Below are 19,257 nucleotides of genomic sequence, written 5' to 3' on the forward strand. Positions count from 1 at the left end.
AGCAACTCTACTCCAATAGAAAAAAATTAATTTAAAATAAAGAAATAAATGGATTAAAATGAAACCAAACATAAAAGTCAGTTCCTTAGCTGCAGTAGCCACATTTCCCGTGTTCAGGAGCCACATGTGGTGAGTGGCTACTGAATTGAGAACGTTATAGAACATTTTCATTGTTGCAGAAAGTCCTCTCTGGGCTGTGACGTGCAGACCATGGTCATCCTCAGATACTTCTGAGGGTGGAGTGCTTGGCACTTGAGAGATAGCTCTCCATTATTAAGAGGCTCTCAATTTTATTTTTCACTTATTTAACAAAGCATTCTCTTTATTTAATGATTTTTTAAATTCCCATTTATTTAACAAATACTTAATCCTCTGGTGTTAATAACATTTTTGCCTGCTGGAATCACAGAAAGTGAATCTCTCCTTTCTTCCTCTTGTGAGTTCTCAGGTTCCCTTGAAGTGTTTTTCAAGGTAAACACCCCCAGTTATTTCCGTCTTAGTTGCCATCTGTTTGGCAATCACTTACCATCTGTCTCCCTCACCACTGTGTCCCAAACTAAAAGCCAGGCAGCCAGGGGGAGGTCTGAGCTAACAGAGGGGAGCAGGACCAGGGGGTTCTCATCCAGGAGTCCTTACCTGGGCTTGAGGGTGCTGTAGGAAGCCTGCCAACCCCCTGCACATGTGCATTTTTCTTGGGAGATGGTCCATAAATCTCACCAGATAATCTAAAGGTGGGAGGGGATCCCTGATTCAATAAAGGTTAAGAACCATTGGTGCAATTTTTTTTCTTTTTTTTTGACTGCACCAGGCGGCTTGTGGGATCTTAGCTCCCCAACCAGGGATCAAATCTGGGCCCTCAGCAGTGAAAGTGCGGAGTCCTAACCACTGGACTGCCAGGGAATTCTTAGGAACCACTGGTCTAGACGCTTTACATATTCCCATGTTAGGAGTTGATCGTCTTATCAAATGATGATGTTTGATCGTGCTTTTTGGTTTGTTTTCCTCCAGTACGAGTATGCTTTGAGACATTTGTACGTGTTGGTCAACCTTTGTGAAAACCCTTATCCGATTGACAGGTAACCCTGCACCTGGCATTTGAAGGGTCGGTGTCCTTCTGAAAGCAGAAGGGCACGTGTAGCACTGCTGTCCTCTTCTGCACGTGGGCACTTGGCTTCTGCCGGCTTCTACCTCTCACTGTGGACGAATTCAAAATAGATGCATCCCCAGGGTTGCTGGGTTGGGTGGATCTGTCATACATGTTCCGTGGTGGGTTCTGTTCGTCTTCATTTCTTCAGGGTTGACCAACTTCGGGTTCAACAATTTCTTCTTCCCGTTTCTTACAGAATAAAATTGTCCATGAACAAGGTATGCCTTGGTTACTACTGAAATGCGGTCGACGCTTTTCTGAATGTGAACACGTCCCTTAGAATGTGTGCTGATCAGAGACAGAAGAGCTGGGGCCAGAGGGAGGCTCCCCCCGCGGCTGCAGGCCCTCCCGGGGATGCGATCAGGCCACGCGGGCTGCACTCCAGGCCTCCCCCAGGATGGCTTGCTCACCTTTACTGACTTCCCCAGCTCCTACAGGTCCTGTGTGATCCTCTGAAAAAGCCACAGATTTGGGAGGCTAAATCTCTGCACTGAGAAAGGTGCATTTGCTTTTTAAGAGGGTTTTTTTGCCCATGACTTTTAAGGAGCGACACGTTCACTGGGGCTTCTGCAGCCAGTGGAAGAGTCTTTGAAGTCAGAACCTCTTAAGTCTTTACAGTGATTTTATGGAAGAGGGACGTAAACCCCAAATGGAAAACTATTTTTAGAAAATAGTATAATTTTTGATTGCTTTTGTATTTTATTTGTCAATAATGGACAAGTCTGAAAAATAAAGATTTATAACTGAATCCGAGTATTAATTTCAGGTCCCCGACTTTGTAGTCTATGCTCCTGGCCCCTCCTGGTGGGGTCCACACCCCATCTGTCTGTCTTCCAGCCTCCCCTCTCCCACACCGCCACGTACCACTTTGCTCTCCCTGCTCCCCCGACCGCCTGGACTTTTCAGCCTCCTGTGCCTTTGCTCCTTGCTGTGCCTTGTGCCCTGGAGTGCCTTTCCCCCCATCTGACCCATCCTCAAGGTGTATCTGAAAGTGCCCTGTCTTCCTCAGCTTCCTTCTCTCCCACACACAAAAGTCCCCTCTCCTCTGTCCGTTGGCATTTGCATTTTCCTTGGGTCTTTTCCAGCACTTGTAGGGGTCTGCCCTTACACCACGCCTGGGGGCTGGGAGGTTATCTAAGCTCCTCTGAGGGCACAGGCTGCCTGCCTTGCCTTTGTTTCCCTTGGCCCAGTGTCCCACACGGGGTGGTACTCACCGTAGGTTTGTGAAAGACATTTAAAAGTAGCACTAACTCTCTCCATGTAGTGGAATATTATGCGGCCACATAAAGGATGAAGCACTGCTACAGCTCCAGCATTTAGCCAAGGGAAAGAAGCCAGTCACACAAGACCCTGTATTATACGATTCGACTTGTATCTAATGTCCAGAATAAGCAAATCTATAGAAACAAAGTGGATGAGTGATGCTGGGAACCAGGGAGAGAGGGAAATAATAGGGAAATAGTGACTGCTAATGGGCATGAGGATTCTTGTGGGGCGGATGAAAATGTTCAGAAACCGATCATGATGATGGTTGTAAAACTCTGAATGTACTAAATAAAACCCAGTGACTTGTACACATCAAATGGAATTATGTGGTTTGCTAATTATGTTTCAGTAACGTTGTTTTTAAAAATAAGCCATATACCTAGATGACTGTTTAAATAGAGAGCAAAGAAAAAAGGAACACTAAACCACGACACTTGTGACCACCTGTCTTTATGTAGTGAAACCTGTCTTATTTAGCAGTGGTTGACGCCTTTAAAGTTTGGAGGTACGGACTGGAAGTTGAGATGCTGGCAAAGAGGGTTATTTATGTCTGTGACAGATTCAAGGGTGATACTTTTGTTTCTAATGGGCCCATTTTTCATCAGTTTATCCTTTCTCCATGAGGTTGTCCTAATACATTCAATCACGTGACCAGGATAAAGCACTCTTATTGTCCTACAGATTTGGGGGAGCTTTAGGGATTTAAGTAACAAGTACAAGAAGCGTAAGGTGTGTGAACACGTATCACTAAAGCTCAAGAATGGGCAGCCCTGAGGGCCGGCTGATGTTCAACGAAATACAAATACTGACAAGTAGAATATTTAAAAGGAGTCTCTTAAAAGGCCTCAATGTTCAGGTGGTAAAAATTCTGTTCTTCTGTTTTCTAGAACTGTTAACTACTTTGTGACCCTGCTTCTCTCTTATTATTTGTCCTCCCTGTAGAACAAAAATATCCTTAACTATTTAACAAGTGCAGTAACTTGAATGTTCATAGTTCTAAAGGTTAAAAGCAGCTTGTTCATTTCTCAAATAAATGACAGTTCCCTAAGTAAGTCACACTGCCTTGACTTTTCTTTCTCCTCATGTGGTTCATAGGCCCCCAGCAGACATGGCTCTCCATCCCTTGTATTAAGCCATTTTCTATTAGATTTCTGATAAGGGTGACCTTTCCATGTGTATCACAACTAGGACCAGCGTTTTTTCCCTAGTTATATCCAAAACGTACAGACATGTTCTGTCATAAGAGGTACATAGTACAGAAACTTTCGGAGTAAAACGTGGCCAACCCTTTTCTTCCCCAGAAATCCCAAATGTCAGTTTGTATTCGTCATTAGAATGCCCTTTCTACATATTTACATACCTGTATACAAATAATACTTTTTTGCCTTTTCATTATAAAATAAAAACATATAGAAAACCATACAAAACAAGTGTAATGCTTAGTGAATTATAAGATGAACATCCTTGTGACTACCACCCAAGTCAAGAAATAGAACTTTAGCAGATGTATTAGTCAAGATTCTCCTGAGAAATAGAACCAGTTGGATGTGTATACACATAGAGAGAGACATTGATCTGAAGGAATCAGCTCACATGATTGTGGACTGTGCAAGCTGGAGACCCAGGGGAGGAGTTGCAGTCTAGGCCAAAGGCCACCTGCTAGCAGATCCCTTCTTGCTCTGGGAAGGTCAGTCTTTGCTCTCCTAAGGCCTTCAGCTGATTGGATGGGGTCCACCCACATTGTGGAGGGTCATCTGCTTTGCTCAGGGTCTACTCATTTAAATGTTAACATCATCCAAAAAGTCCACAACATCCAGAATAATATTTGACTAAGTAAGCACCGTGGCCTAGTCAAACGGACACATAAAATCAACCGTCTCACCAGCCACCCTGGAAGCCCGTGCTTGTGCTCTATCCCAGTCACAGAACCCCCCCAGCCAACCCCCCACAAAAAGTAACCACTCTCCTTGTGTTCTTTGTGGTTTTATCACAAGTGTGTACCCCTAGACACTCGTTTTAGTCTTTATTCTGCAGGCTTCCTCATCCTTTTTTTTCCTTCCAATTTCTGTTCACGAGTCCAGGCTGTGGATCGGTAGAGTTTCTCAGTCTGGACTTTGCTGATTGCATAATTCAAGCTGCTGTTCAGCACGTTTTTCTGACGCCCAGCTCTCTGACAGATCAGCAGCCGGATCCAGAGGCCTTGTACGTGTCTAATGGGTTTCAATCCATTGTACTTCTGTACTGAAGCTCAAATTGTTCATTTTTGGCTGATGGAATCTTAAAGGTGGGCTCCCAAGCCCTTTTGACATGACCCTAGGAAATTTCCATAGCTTCCTTCGTATCTGGTGTATCAAGATGTTTCATTCTACATTTCCTGTCCCAAAGCTGGGATCAGCTATTTCTCCAGGAAAAGCTGGTTTCTTTTCATGAGACATAGTCTTTCAAGACAGCAGTCTGATGGCTAGGAGTGCTCACTGCTCCTGCCTCCAGGCTGGCCCCCGCCAGTTCTGTTCTACGTGGGTGGAGAATTTCCAGACTCCCTGGGCTGCCAAACAGGGCCATTCAAGGGCCTGGCCCTCATCCTCACCTTCCACTACTCTTTGCCTCAGGCTTTATGTACAAGAGATCTGGAAATGACTGGTGACCCTGCATACAGCACACTCCTATTTCATTTTTCTGTGATTTTTTCGCTTTCTTTGATCTTCCTTGTCAGAAACTGTCAAGAGCCAGAGATTTTACCCCACTTGCACGTTAACAAGGTCACCTGCCACAGTTTCACAGGTGCTGGCAGGAGACTCCTGGGATCATGACAAGGGACTTCATCACCCCTGGCAACCAGGCGCACGTGTGCTTCATATTTGCTTCGACTCCTCTTGCCTGCCGAGTGCCCTGAGGGGGATGTGGAGGTGGGCCCTGGTAGAGGCTATGCACACAGTGGGTCTGGGTCAGGCTGAGAAAACTCGAGCTGAGGAAGAAGGCTGTGAGCAGACCTGTGCCGCTTTTACCCTGTAGGGAGACACTCTCTTCCAAAGCGAGAGACATTATTTTATCATCTTGGTCAGGAAAAAAAATCTGCCCTCTTCCCAGAAGGGGGAAACTATCTTTTATCCTCCAAGGCTAGTCAAATACTCTTAAGAAGATAGTCTTGGGCTTCCCTGGTGGCGCAGTGGTTAAGAATCCGCCTGCCAACGCAGGGGACACGGGTTCAAGCCCTGGTCCGGGAAGATCCCACATGCCGCGGAGCAACTAAGCCTGTGCGCCACAACTACCGAGCCTGTGTGCCACAACTACAGAGCCCGTGCGCCTAGAGCCCTTGCTCCACAGCAAGAGAAGCCACTGTGATGAAAAGCCCGCACACCACAACAAAGAGCAGCCCCCGCTCGCCGCAACTAGAGAAAAAGCCCACGTGCAGAAACAGAGACCCAATGCAGCCAAAAATAAATAAATAAATAAATTTTAAAAATTAAAAAAAAAAAAAAGAAAAAAAGAAGATAGTCTGGAATAAAAGCTGTCAGTGAGTCTTCACCAGACATGCAAGAGATCCATGGAGAATTCCAGCAATCTTCAGGGGTTCTTCAATTCCCTTCTGCTTTTGGCCAACACTTTATCCTTCAAGACCGAGCTCAGGCATCCCTGTCTGCAGGGAAGCCCTCTGCTTCCTCCAGGTGGGTTACATGGCCTCCCCTCCCTCAGGACCCCATCACATCCCGTGCTGACTGTTGTCATCACACTGCTCACATTAAACAGAAAATATGTGCATGGCTCGGTAGCCCCCAGGCTTGAGTTCACCTGTACTCCCCATAGACCATTTAATGCCATCATATGGAAAAGGTGTCCCTTTCTCTGGGTGGACACAGTCCTGTGCCAGGGTGACAAGTGGAGCCCAGACTGGATTTCAACCCCACTTGTCCCCTCAGCCGTGCAGCCTTGGCCGTGAACAACTTCCCTGCCCTCATGTGCTAGCTCTGAATTTATTTCCCTTTTCTGAAAGATCTAAGGCTTCGCTTGCCCCAGCCCAGGAGCTTGTCTGATCCCTGCGACAAGCCTGGGAGATCAGGCCATGAGCATTCTTAAGAATGGAGACACTAAGGCACAAAGATTTTGAGCATCTTGCCGAGGGCTCGCAGCTGGCCTGGAGCCCAGGTCTCCTGACTACGAGTAGAGGTTCTTCCCACCTTCCAGCTGAGCAGTTTCTCTGACTTCGAAGCCAGATTTCAGAGTTCCCTTTTGGTTAGGGCTGCGTCAGCAGCAAAGAGGTTTCCTGGAGGGCATTCCTGGGAAACCGCTGTCTTGCAGCAAATAGCTGACAGCTGGGGAAGAGGAAAAGCCACAGCCACTGTGAATCAGTGCTTTTCTCCCCGAAGCCCTGCTCCACGTGACCTTCCTGCGAAGGAAGGGCCCAGTTCCTGCCCCAGCTGCTCCCCCGCCTCCCCGTCCCAGATGACCCTGCAGAGCAGGAGGTGGCCAGTTCCTGGATTCCGGCCAGCTGAGTGCACACACAGCGACCGCATCTGCAACCGGGTGCCGTGCCTTCCAGATACAGCCTCCGCCGCCAAGTGGGGATGACAGGCTGGTCTGTGGGTGGGGGAGGGAGGTATCTCCACTGCACCCAGAGGACCCTCCCCTCCTCCCTCTCAGGGCCTCTGCTCTTCTCTGCCCATCTCCCTTGCAGGCCCGTCCCTTGTCCCCCAGCAGAGACTTGCTCACACTAGGGAGACCTGGATTCAACACATTAAGGTGTTGTGAGGCCATCGTGGGCCAGGTGTCTGCAGGGGCAGTTTGGGACTTCTCATGATGGGCAGGGCTTTGCACCCAGCTGTCACTGGTAGGCCCTGGGGACGGAGGAGCAGCAGGGCCTGGGCATGCCCTGGTCTCTTCAGAAGCCCTCATAGCTTCTCCCAGCACCAGCACGCTGGCTCCAGTCCCAGCCTCAGGCCAGGGGGCGGGGGAGGGGGCCAGTAAAAGCAGAGGGAAGGAGGGAGCCAGCCGGCCAAGGGGAGAGGGGACAGACGCTAGGGAGGACACACAGCCGAGCCCTTGTCCTACGTCCCAGCCTGTGGCCCAATCACCCTTGGACTCAACGACCCCCTGCTCAGGGCCTGTGGGGAAACCAGGCCGCTTCACTTGCATCTTGGGCCTCTGGATCAGGTCAGCCCTGCGATGCTCACCATGGCCTCAGGCAAGTTCACCCAGAGCGGGCCTGGCGGGCGAGGCTCATCTGACTTTGGTTTCCTACCAACAGGTCACTTGGGATGCTGCACCTGGTAGAAAAGAGAGCTCTGAATTTGGGGGTAGGTTAGCCCTGAGTTCAAACCTCACTTTGGCCTCTAACCAGCTGTGTGACCTTGGGCGAGTCATCCCTTGCTATGGGCCGAGTTGTGATCCCTCCAAGTTCATGTGTTGAAGCCCTGACCTCTAGCATCTCAGAATGTGACTGTGTTTGGAGACAGGGCCTTAAAGGGTTAATTAAGGTAGAATGAGGTCATATGGCTGCGCCCTAATCCAATAGGACCTGTGTTCTCAGAAGAGGAGGAGACCAGGGCTGCTCAGGCCCAGAGAAAAGGCTGTGTGAGGACACAGCGGGAAGGCAGCCGTCTGCAAGCCAAGGAGAAACCAGCCCTGATCTGCGACTTCCAGCCTCCAGAACTGTGAGAAAATAAATGTCTGTTGTCTAAGCTGCCCCGTCAGTGGTATTTTGTTAAGGTCGCCCAGTAGCCTAACTAATTCTCCCCCTTCCTTTGAGCCTCCGCGTCCTCATCCGTAAATACCTCCCACAAGGGGCTGGTGTGTGGATTAAATAAAATCACACAGGGCAGCCACTAACCAGCGCCAGGCAGCCCCGTGAGGGCTCAGTCCATGCGAGGCTGTTTCTGCACCCTGAATCGGGCCCCGCACCTCCCCGGGGGGAGAAGGCATCCAGAAGACAGGGGTCCAGGTAGCCCCACCCCTCCTGCTCTCTGGCCTCTCCTGATGGGAGAGGCCCCAGGACGGTGGGCCCAGTACATATGCTTGTGCACATACATGCACGCACACACACACACACACGCACACAGTGCTCTTACAGTGGTCCCCGGTCCAGATCACTGGCTGGACAGAAGACTCCCAGGGCTGGCTGGTGTCCGTTCCACGCTCTGAATTCCAACCCCATCCCAAGTTTTGGCCCCACTTGGCCAAGAGCGTGCTCGGGTAAATGGACCCGCCTCTGACGTTCCCCACCAGCCTCAGGCCTAGTGGGAGGCAGTGGGCACTTTGCCGTACAGATGTGGGCACGAGGCTGTATGGCCAGCTCAGCTCTGGGCTGCAGGGAGCACTGGAAGCTCAGGAAGGGAACAGTGTCTGCACTGGGTGGTGGGTAGGGGGATGGGGAAGGAAAGGACAACCTGGGATCAGAGCCGGCTACCCTCAGCTTCTGATCTGAGGGTAGCCTCAGATCAGAAGCTGTTTGCCTGTTTTGTCATGTCTGTTACACCGAGCGCCGGCCTGGAAAGTCCTCCAGGGCTGGCTGGCTGCATCCTGGAGCAATCCCTGCATCTCACACAGGGCTGGCCTGGAGCCAGAGTTCGACAGATGTTTGTTGACTGGCTGAATGAGCTGGTTGCTGCCCAGGAGTTTAATCCAGGTAAGTCCAGCCGACCTGCCCTGGGTGCACCGCTCACTGCTGTTCACACTGGGGCGCCACGTGAACTTCATCTGTTTTGTTCTCTGCTGTTTCCCAGGGCCTAGAAGAGTGCTGACATTTAACAGGCACTCAACAAACACATATTTTAATCAATGCTGAGGACACAGACATGAAGGGTCCAACTTTGGTGGAGAAAGCAGAAATATCAACAGACAAATGCAATTTGATGAGCTATCTCCTGTGAGAGAGATGATCCGAGGGGGCTGGGAGACATGGACAAGGACCATCTGGCCAGCCTAGGAAGTCAGAGAAGGCTGACTTTCTCCAGGGGGAGGAGACGGGCTTTGAAGGATAAAGAGGAGTTTGACCACGCAAAGACTATATGGAACGGTATTCCTGGGCTAGGCGGCAGAGGCAGGAATGATGGGAACCATGGTGGGGGAGGAGACAGGAGATGGCCAGGCTGAGGGGCAGACAGGGGCCAGGGCCCTGAGGGTTGAGCGTATGCTGCAGATTCTGTCAAAACATAGGGCCCTCGGTGGAAAGGAGGTGGTCTTCTGTACTCCACCTGGGAAGGGGATTAGGCTGTTAATGGGGGGCCTGGCTGGCTGAGCAGAGCTCTAGCCCGAGAAAAGAAGACGCCTTTTCAAAAGGGCTTTTATTAAACACTCCCCACACAGTGCCTCTTGCCACAGGTGCCACAGCCCTGGGGTGCCCCCCAAGGCAACGGCCCAGTCAATGTCCCCCGTGGCCGAGGCTGCGCTCACCCACGCCCACGTAGCCATGGAGCTGGTTTCACTTGGAGGTCGCAGTGCACGTCTGGCTGCTCCTGGAGGGGCTTGGGAGCTGAGGCGGGGCTGTGGGTGCTGAGAGCCAAGCGCAGGCTCTTATGCAGGGGTCGGGGGAGGGCTGTCTCCTCACACACCCTGAGATGCTCCTGAGATGCTGGAAGGGTCCAGAGCATCCCAGCTCCATCCTGTGGGAAGAGGGGCGCGGGAGCAGCTGGGGCCAGGCCACTCCTCCTGAGGACAGTCCTAGGGAGACGGGAAGCCCTCCCCGGGAAAGACTGAGGATCGGGTGGGCATGGGGGTCAGGGGCATAGGGACTGGCCTGAGGGGCTGTGTGTGAACAGGGGCCGGGCTTGGGCTCTGTTTGCTTCAGGGGGCTGGAGAGTCCCTTCTCTCTCTGAGCCTGTTTCCCTTTCTGCCTAATGAAGAACGTGGCCTCTAGGGGGCTATGACTCTCCTTCAGGAAGCACGCTGGGGGCCACTGATCACGTTGCTTAAGTGCCACGTTGGTCTATGCGCGCTCAGTGGGTTGTGAGCACGTGTGACGTGTGGGCATCCCTGTTGGGAGAGTGTGTGCGTGTGTGTGTGTGTGTGCGCGCGCGCACGTGTGTGGTTGCGGCTGAGTGTGAGTGTGTGGGGTGAGGGCGCGGGCCGGGTCTTCTGACGGCTTCGCCGCCTGGGTGAACACTGCCTTTGGAGCGGCTGCAGCCCCGGCCTCACAGGAAGTTGGGCTCCCGCACCACGAGGCAGGGCGGGCCCCCGCTGCCCCCGCCGCCGTCCAGGGGCCGGTACACGAAGTGGAAGTCGCGCTTGGGCTCGCTCCGCAGCAGGTAGCCCTTGATGCGGTGCGGCAGCGCCTCGTCGGCCAGCTGGAAGCAGCGCCCGTCCACCAGCACGAAGAGCCGGTGGTCCTGGGGCTGCACCACCTCGAACTTCTCCGCGCACTGAGCGCACAGCGCCTCGGCCAGCGTGTCCGCCCGCGACGCCAGCGTCCGCGACTGCTGCTCGGGCTCCAGGTACGACACGGAGATGAAGTCCTACGGGGCAAGATGGAGGGGGCGTGGGTCACCGGCGGGGCCAGGCCGGCGTCGGGTCTCACCCCCGTCCCGATGCTGGGAGCTTGGACAGGAGTGAGGAGCTGCGTGGTCTTGAACAAGTCCTTTGTCCTCTCTGTACCCCAGGGTCCTCTCTGTAGAGAGCGGATGGATGGCAGGAGGGGTCGTGAGGCTGGCAGTCAGGGCACCTGCAGCTGACCCTGCTGTGTGACCTCAGACAAGGGCCTTCCCTCTCTGAGCCTCAGCTCTCGATGGGGCCGACCATTCCAGGTCAGTCGGTTGGCTTGCAGTCTCAGCAATGAGTGAGAGCGCCCGCCCCCTGGTGGCCAGTCCACGGGCTCGCCATCATTTATTCATCTGTCACTCATTGTCTCATCTCTTCCTCCCTGAGCCCCTCTTCGTCCCAAGCGCTATGCTGGGCACGCAGGGCAGCATAAATAAAACCAGAGGTTCAGACCCACCCCCAGCATCCCATGGCTCAGCTGGGGCAGCTAAGGCAGGTAGAACAGTTCAGGCCTTAGGGCTGGAAGAGCCTGGGGGTGAGAAGCCTGGTGTTCCGAGGGGGGGCAGGCAGGCAGGGAAGGGCGGGGGAGAAGACTTAGGGGAAAGGGACTGGGGAGCTGGGCCTGAAGGATGGGGGCTTTAGGACAGGTGGAGGAGTTGCCCCTCATGAGCTACGTGGGCAAGGGTGAGGCGACGCCTGCGAGGCTGGGGATGGGAGCTTTCGCACAGAACAGCACACTCACACCTTCCTCCACCAGAGAGGGTGGAAGGAGTCCCTGCCTGGCTTTGAATCTGCTCCCACTGTGTGACCTACACCTCTCTGAGTCTCCATTTCCTCAACTGTAAACTGGGGATAAAACCAGTCCTTACTCCGTGGCTGTGAGGAAGCACATAAAACTAGCTCAGGCTTCCCTGGTGGCGCAGTGGGTGAGAGTCTGCCTGCCAATGCAGGGGACATGGGTTCGAGCCCTGGTCTGGGAGGATCCCACATGCCGGGGAGCGACTAAGCCCGTGAGCCACAATTACTGAGCCTGCGCGTCTGGAGCCTGTGCTCCGCAATAAGAGAGGCCGCGATAGTGAGAGGCCCGCGCACCGCGATGAAGAGTGGCCCCCACTTGCCGCAACTAGAGAAAGCCCTCGCGCAGAAACGAAGACCCAACACAGCCATAAATTAAATAAATAAATAAATAAATAAATAAATAAAATTAAAAAAAAAAAAAGAAAACTAGCTCAGAGCCTGGAAGAGTCCCCCTTTTCCCCAAGGACCGAGGACGGGTAGGAAGTGGTGTGTGCAGGGTTGCCCCCTTGTGGAAGGATGGTGGCAGCACAGCCGTCTCCCGATGAGGAGGAGGAGGACGACGACTATGAGGGCGATGACCACTTCAGAATGGTGGTAATTATGGCTGCAGAGCAGTGAGTGCATGGGAAGGGCAGGCTCTGTGCCAAGGGTCCCTGGGATCACTCCTTTCTTCCGGGAGAGGAAAGCCCACCCACTTCCTTGGGTCTCAGTGGCTGCCTGTGCTCTCCTTGTCCCCCATTAGGCCTCCCAAGGGCCCTTTACACCTGATGACTGTCAAGCTCTGGGCTCTCACTCCCAGGGGAGGGATTTAGGGCATGGGGTGCAGAGGAGGCACTGGGGGAGGAGGAAGGGGGTGGTGGCCTCCCCATACCCTGGAAAGAGTGCCGAGAAGACTCCTCATCCCAAGCCTCTTCCTGAGCTTTGCCTCCCTAAGTGGGAGGCACTGGTGCGCTGCCTGGCTCAGCGCTGGGAATCCACAGGGCGGAAGCAAGAAGTAAGGAATGCCCGGGTCAGGCTTGGACCAAGAGTGTCCATATTCCAAGAGCTGGTGGAGGGACAGCTGTCCCAGGAGGCGGTGGGCAGTGGTAGTGTGCTGGAGCTGGCACTTGCCAACTCATGCTGGCTCATACCCGCTTCCCAACTCCAAGTTCAGTGATGCCAAGTTAGTAGCTTGAAATCGGCCATGGTGGGAGCATTTATACCATGGAAATCGACAGAAGCTGAGATCAGAGGGTTTTTTTTTTTTTTTTCCTCCCCAGAGAACCAGTTACTAAACATTATCAAGACACCATTGATTAGAGGAGGGGGGACATCAGCTTGGCCGCCTAGAACAGGTACTGGGGAGGCAGAGCTCAAATAGTCCAGAGTCACCCTGTGCTGACAGGAAAACTGAGTCCCAGAGAGGGCAGACACTGCTTGGGGTCACACAGCAAGCTAGTACAGAGCTGGGTCCATACCTTGAGCCTCTTGCCTCCCAGGCCTGGGCTCTGCTGGTTACAGAAGGGCCATCTGGAAAGCCAGGCGTGGGGTTCAGGTCCAGTGAGCTCTGGGTGCCAGGTAAGTGAGTCTGTAGAGCTATTTACAGCTCTGGATTGCAGCCTGGCTCACTGTCCTAACTCTGACCATTCTGCATGCACCCCAGTCTCACTCTGTCCCAGGCCCTGGGCTTGGGACCCCTAAGACACGTGAGCAATGGGCCCTGCTCTCTCAGGGTGATAGCTTCATGCATAGATGGTTACAATACAGTGTCTATGTGCTGTAAAGGGTGAAGAAGCAGCAGGAAGCACAGAGGAGGGCATCTAACCCAGGCCATAGGGCATGAGGGGCAGGAGGGGGTGTCAGGGAAGGCTTCTCAGAGGAGGGGCTATTGGAGAAACTGAGGATGGGCAGTGGCAGCCGGTGAAGAAGGGGAGATGGACCAGTATGGGCAGAGGCTAAGCCCAAGAGAGTTGAGCACAGTGTGTTCAGGGAATTAGAGGTAGCTGATTGGATGCAGCCTGGGGGTGTGTGGGCTAATGGGGGTGAGGGAGGAGTCTGGCCACCAATGGCTTGAATACTGAGTTTGTATAGAGAGAGGTGGGGAAGGACGGGTGGCTGGATTGGAGGGGGCAGGCTTGGGGCAGGGGGACCCCTGGCAGCTGCTGCATTTATCCAGGCACAAGGGGGCAAGGCTGTAGATCAGCTCGTGGGCTTCTCACTGGGACGACTTACTGTTCACATCTCCAGCCCTAACAGCCCGCTGGGACATCATAGGTGCTAAGGAAGAGTGGATAAATGTCTCATATCCCTACCGTGTTTGCCCACCGAGGCCTGCTGATACTTTTGTAGTCTCCACCCCTTAACTTGCACTCCCATCCCCCAACCGCCACTGGGCTGGGCACACGCTGGCAGGCGAGAGCCGGTGCCTTTGCCTCCCACGTGAACGCCCCTGGGGGCTGGGCTGGCAGGCCAGAGCAGCCAGTCGGCGTCAGGCTTGTTAGCCGGCCGGCAGTAGGGATGGTCTGGGGACAAGGTCCGCCGGCCCCCTCCCACCCTCGGTCCCAGGCGTCACCTGCACGGAGGAGCGGGAGGCCCGGGCCTTGTTGAGCGTGCGCCGGCGCTCCCAGCGGTGGATGGAGTCCTGCACCTCCACGCTCAGCTGCCGGGTCACCGTGATCTTGTCGTAGTTCTTGATGTGCTCCAGGGCCCCGTAGGTGGTGGTCAGATAGTAGGAACCTGCGGGGGGGAAAGGATGTGGAGGCTGAGCCAGGACCGCCTCCGCCCACCCCCAAAGGGAGAGGGCTGGTCCCAGCTTGGCCCGCCCCGCCCACCTCTCTAAGCCCCACCCACCGCCGCTGCAAGGAGGCGGCTGCCGCCCTGTTGGTCACCGGCCCAACTTCAGCTCTGTGCCCCCCGCAGCCTCACGAGCTTCCTCAAGTCCAGCCCTGATCTGTACGCCCCTGATCAGAGCTTGTTCCTCTTGGGACGTAACTCTTGCTTATATTTAAGTGATGTTTTAAAATGAGTTTTTAGTTTTACAATGAGTTTTACAATGTAAAGATACACAAGAACCACGGATGTCTTTAGGGTGGGGAAAGGGGTGCCTTGGAGACATGGGTGGGTGGGAGACTCCTCATTGTATGTGTCATATATACCCTATTTTACAAAACGACTTAAAAATATGTGGAGAAAATTTTAATTACGGTCATACTATCACACACTATTTTTTAAAGATTTAAAGAAAGTAAAAACTTTGATTCGTTTATTTCTCCATTTCTTTTTACCTTAAGTTAATTCACACATATTCCTAATACCTAATGTTTCCTAATTTAAGCTTTGAAATATTTCAGACTACAAAATTTACATGAAGTTTTCAGATAAAAGATAATAATTTGCACAGATGCTTACAAGTTTACTCTCCTTGGCTTGTTGGAGGCTTTGGTTAAAATGCTTGAGAAGCACTAGCCTTGTTTCGCCCCTCACTCTAGAGGGGGCAGGGTGACTTGGCCAAGGTCTTGCAGTGCTTCCCTGGGCCTCCTTCCCACTCACCAAGCCTCTCCCCAGCCCTTTGGGTACCAGGGCAATGAGTTTTGACATGAGGCCCATCTGCTAGTGAGCCACCCAAATCCCATCTTCTCTTTCTTCCTAATTAACTGAACTCTACTTTTGTGGGGTAAAGCACCACTCAACTGAAAATGCTCACTTCCTAGATTCTCTTGTAGTTCAGGGTAGAGGGCAGGAGACCTCGTTCTGGCTACTTAGATGTGAGTGGAAGTCCCTGAGTGGCGCTTCCAGGAAAGCCTTTTGCAAGGGACAGACTCAGTTAGTGTACTCTTCTGGTTTTTGCCTGTCCCTCTTCCTCTTCTCTGGAACACAGAGGTGAGCCTGGAGGCACAGCAGCTGTTTGTGATCAGAGGTGATAGGCACAAAGACAAAAGTTCACATCCTAAAGAGCAATGGAAAGAGCTGGGTCTACGATTTCCTGATGGTGGGGCTAAAAACTGCCATCATTATCAGCTGCTTACCCCAGGACTTCTTGATGCAAGAGACAAACCAGTCCCTCACTCTGATTTAAACCATTATTAGTTACATCGTGAATCATTTGCAGCCCAAAGCATTCCTAACTGCTCCACTGGATGAAGCTGTCTATATATTCCTACAAATTTCACAACCAGTATGGGAAAAGTTCACACCCTGACTGGGGTGGGCGGGGGATGAGGTAAAGGGGTTTATTGCCAGAGGATCACTCGCCCTCTCATGGCAGTGTAGGAAGGAGACAGTTTTTGAAATAGGTATATCAAGGCCAACATGGAACTTGGCTTGGTGTCCCTTATCAGAGAAGGGCCAGCAGACCTCTCATGGGTCTCCTTTTCCAGCCCAGCTCAAAGCCTGTGTGTGCAAGAAGGCTTCCTTGGTGCCTCCAGCCCTTGCTGGCAGAGAGCCCTGTCCTCTAGTTGGCATTTCCCCGTGGTCCTGTTTCCCATCGTGATCACAGCCCCCTGGCTGGGAAGGGAGGAGCTGAGTGCAGTGCACTGACTGCCAATGGTCAGTTTTGGAGTCAGAGAGCAGGGTTTAGGTCTGAGCCTTCGGCAGAGAGCCCTGTGCTCTCAGGTGAGTTAGTGTCCTCTATGCTTCCGTTTCCTCATCTGCAAAATCCATAATGTTGTGGAAAGTAAATGAGATGAATACACATAAAGTGCAGTGCTCGGTAACATGTGAGTATTGCGCGGTGGTTAGGTGACCTAAGGGAGCTGCTCTGGAGGTTCCCCACCCTCTTGGGCAAAGGAGAGGAACTCTAAGCCCTGCCACTGCACTCCTGCCTGCTCAAGCCCTGCTTTTTTTTACAGCCTCCTGGCTCTCCCAGTAGACTTCCCTTGGACTTGGGGTCCTGCAGTTCCTGCCAAGACCACTAGGTGGCAGGCAACTCCTCGCACTGTGAGTTTTGGAGTCGAGGGTTCTCTTCAGGGAGAGTGTGCTGTCCATTGATGGGAAAACCTCATTGCCTCTCTTAAGATATGACTAGCCCAGGATGGCCAGCTGTCAGCCAGGGTGCAGAGGGGATGTGGGTAAAGGAATCTATGAGGGTGCTTCTGGAGAGGTTTGTATTTTGAGCTGGCTCCAGCCAGGTGCCCAGCAGCTGCCTGGGTCTCCCATCTGCCCTGTAATTGCCCAGAGTGGTGGGAGCTGCAGAGAGAGGGGGGAGAAAGGGGTCAGGGTCCCATCAGCCCAGTGTTCAGGTCCTCTCTACTTCTTATAGGAAGTCCCTGATCGCTCACTCTCCAGAAGCCTGCTGCAAAAAAGTGGGACCCAGTCACAATCTTTGCCAAATTCCAGCACGTGGAACCAGTTGAAAGAATGTGACGGTCTTGCAGGCTTTTTGGTGAATGCAGATCTGTTTGTTCAGACTGTGAAACACAAGAAGGCAGAGGCCCACTCCAGCTCTCCACTTTCCTCCAGCTGCCTCTGCAGAAGGTGCCCAGATGGTCTGAAAACCCCAAATCTAGCCCAATGCCTTCCCTTTTCCAAGCCAGAGAGGTTAAGTGACTTGCCCAAGGTCTCCAGCCAATCAGAGGCAGAACTGGGACCAAATCCAGCCTCCAAACTGCTCTTTCTTATACACCCTGTGTTAATTCTCCTCTTAGGATGGAGTAACTTAAGTTCTCAAGAGCAGGGACTCCCCAGGGGCCTGCCCTTGTCCCGGGCATGTCTGACTCTGCAGAGCACCAGGGGTGGGGACTGGCCAGCAGGGGCTCTGCTTCTCCCCCCTCCCACCCCCCTGCCTCCCAGGCAAGCCCCTCTTTTCACTGCACCTCAGAGGCTTTGGTGACGGAGCACCCTGTGGGCCACCACCCAGCAGAGACAGGAGGGTGGAGCTGGGGAAACTGAGGAACACTGCCCCCCTGGCGCTCTGTCCTCCTGCTCTTGGGCCCAGATATGTCTAGATGGAGGTCTACCAGCTGGCAGACTTGGGTGGAAGCTCCTGCCCATGCTGGAGACCCCCAAGTCATCCTTCTGTCGGAGTCCAGCACCTGTGAGGCTGGGCTGTCCCGGCCGCTGTGACCTCCCACCCTGGCTGTGGGCGCAGGAGGAGAGAGAGGCGTCCATGCCACCCAACCCACCTGCTGGCGTGTGCAGCGTGGTCCTCAGAGCTGCCCTGGGCAGGGTCTGCTGGGAGGGGCGGTATGTGGTGGCATGCGAGACTCTGCCCTGCCATCTTTTCTTCCAGCAAACACCCCATAGATTCCTTAGAAATTTCCCCACAGGTCCAGAGGTGGGGCGGGGGCTCTGACCTTTAAGTCTAAAAGGGGTAGGCTGCAGGTATTCAGGCAGCTTTGGGTCAGAAAGTGTGAAATGTTTAAGATCTTTATGTATTCATTTGTACTTGGCTTGCCTCAAAAATACTTAATGTAGCCCTACACATAAAATAGCTAGGCAACAAGGATTTACTGTGTAGCACAGGGAGCTATATTCAATATCTTGTAATAACCTATAATGGAAAATAATCTGAAAAACATATATATATAACTGAATCACTTTGCTGTCCACCTGAAACTAACACAATCTTGTAAATCAACCATACTTCAATTTAAAAAAATACTTAATGTAGCCCCAAACAGACTAGCTCTCCTGCCTGCAGGACCTCAGCTTTCCCACCCGAACCCCCTGTGGGTTTCAGGAACAGGAAGAAGGGTCGCAGGAGGTTATGGCAGATTTGGGGTGGGGGACTTCAGGTCCATAAGGAGAGGGTAGTTGGGCCCAGGATGTCCCTGTCCTGTCCCTATTCGCCACTGCGCCTGGCCTGGAGTCCCGTCTGGCAGCAAGGATGCAGGCTGTGGATGGAACAGGAGCCACGGTGGCCAGGGCAGGGCTGACCACTGCCAGAGAGCCGGCCAGTGCTGAGATCAAGTGCAGAGCCCCACAGCCTCGCTCCATCCTTCCACCTGCCAAAGGGCTCTTTCCCTGACACTCTCTATGACCCTACAACAATCCACGGGGGTGGGCCAGTCCTGCATGGCTTTACACGCTCCCCTGAGCTTCCAAGAACTCACAGAACCAGCCACGTCATACTGTCCCCCCCAGAGACCGACACAGTCTAAAAATGCAAACAGATGCAAAGAGGGCCAGCTTATCTCAAGAACCACAAAGCCCAAAGGGGCCACTGGGGGCCTAAGAGTCTCTCCACCCTTTTGGGGGTAGTGTCTCAGAGGGAGCCTGGGGCTCCCTCAGAACCGCTATCTGGGCTGGCTGCACCTCAGGGATTCTTGGTGGAGGGGTGGCCAAGGCTAAGTGTATGGGACGAAGTGGTAGGAAGGAGGAAAGGGAAGGGAAGATGAGGGTGGGACAAATTACACCCCTGCCATCATCCTACAGGAGAGTGCATGGCATCTTGCCCACACCACAGCATGACCCTCCTCCCACTGACGGGTACCTGGCCCAGATCTGGATGAGCAGGGGGCTGAGTCCCCAGGGCCACCCCTAAGAGCTGACCATTGTTCCCTTATCCTGTACACTGCCAGCAACTGCTGTTCCCTCTGCGAAGACTGCCTCTCCCCCTTCTTTATCTGACTGGCCCCTATTTATCCTTCAATGCCCAGCTCAGG

General features: G+C 53.0%; 2 protein-coding genes across 5 annotated transcripts in view; one reads left to right on the forward strand and one right to left on the reverse strand.

Moving 5' to 3' along the window:
- Window positions 1-1,895, forward strand: part of LGMN (legumain) — a 36,591-nt gene extending 34,696 nt beyond the window's left edge. The window contains exons 13-14 of one of the 2 annotated variants that reach the window (XM_082451378.1): window positions 1,009-1,076; window positions 1,344-1,895. In XM_082451378.1, coding sequence (XP_082307504.1) covers window positions 1,009-1,076; window positions 1,344-1,386 — 111 coding nt within the window. In that variant the 3' untranslated portion in view covers window positions 1,387-1,895. The remainder of the gene's footprint in view (window positions 1-1,008; window positions 1,077-1,343) is intronic. The other variant, XM_082451379.1, reaches the window with a different exon arrangement.
- A 7,979-nt stretch (window positions 1,896-9,874) lies between these two features.
- Window positions 9,875-19,257, reverse strand: part of RIN3 (Ras and Rab interactor 3) — a 120,837-nt gene continuing 111,454 nt past the window's right edge. For all 3 annotated transcript variants that reach the window (XM_082451231.1, XM_082451230.1, XM_082451229.1), the window contains 2 exons: window positions 14,229-14,392; window positions 9,875-10,857 (listed from right to left, as the gene is read on the reverse strand). In XM_082451231.1, the coding sequence (XP_082307357.1) occupies window positions 10,537-10,857; window positions 14,229-14,392 (485 nt within the window). In that variant the 3' untranslated portion in view covers window positions 9,875-10,536. The remainder of the gene's footprint in view (window positions 10,858-14,228; window positions 14,393-19,257) is intronic.

The sequence above is a fragment of the Balaenoptera physalus genome, assembly GCF_965194825.1.
Source record: "Balaenoptera physalus genome assembly, chromosome: 2".
In the NCBI taxonomy this organism is placed as follows: domain Eukaryota; kingdom Metazoa; phylum Chordata; class Mammalia; order Artiodactyla; family Balaenopteridae; genus Balaenoptera; species Balaenoptera physalus.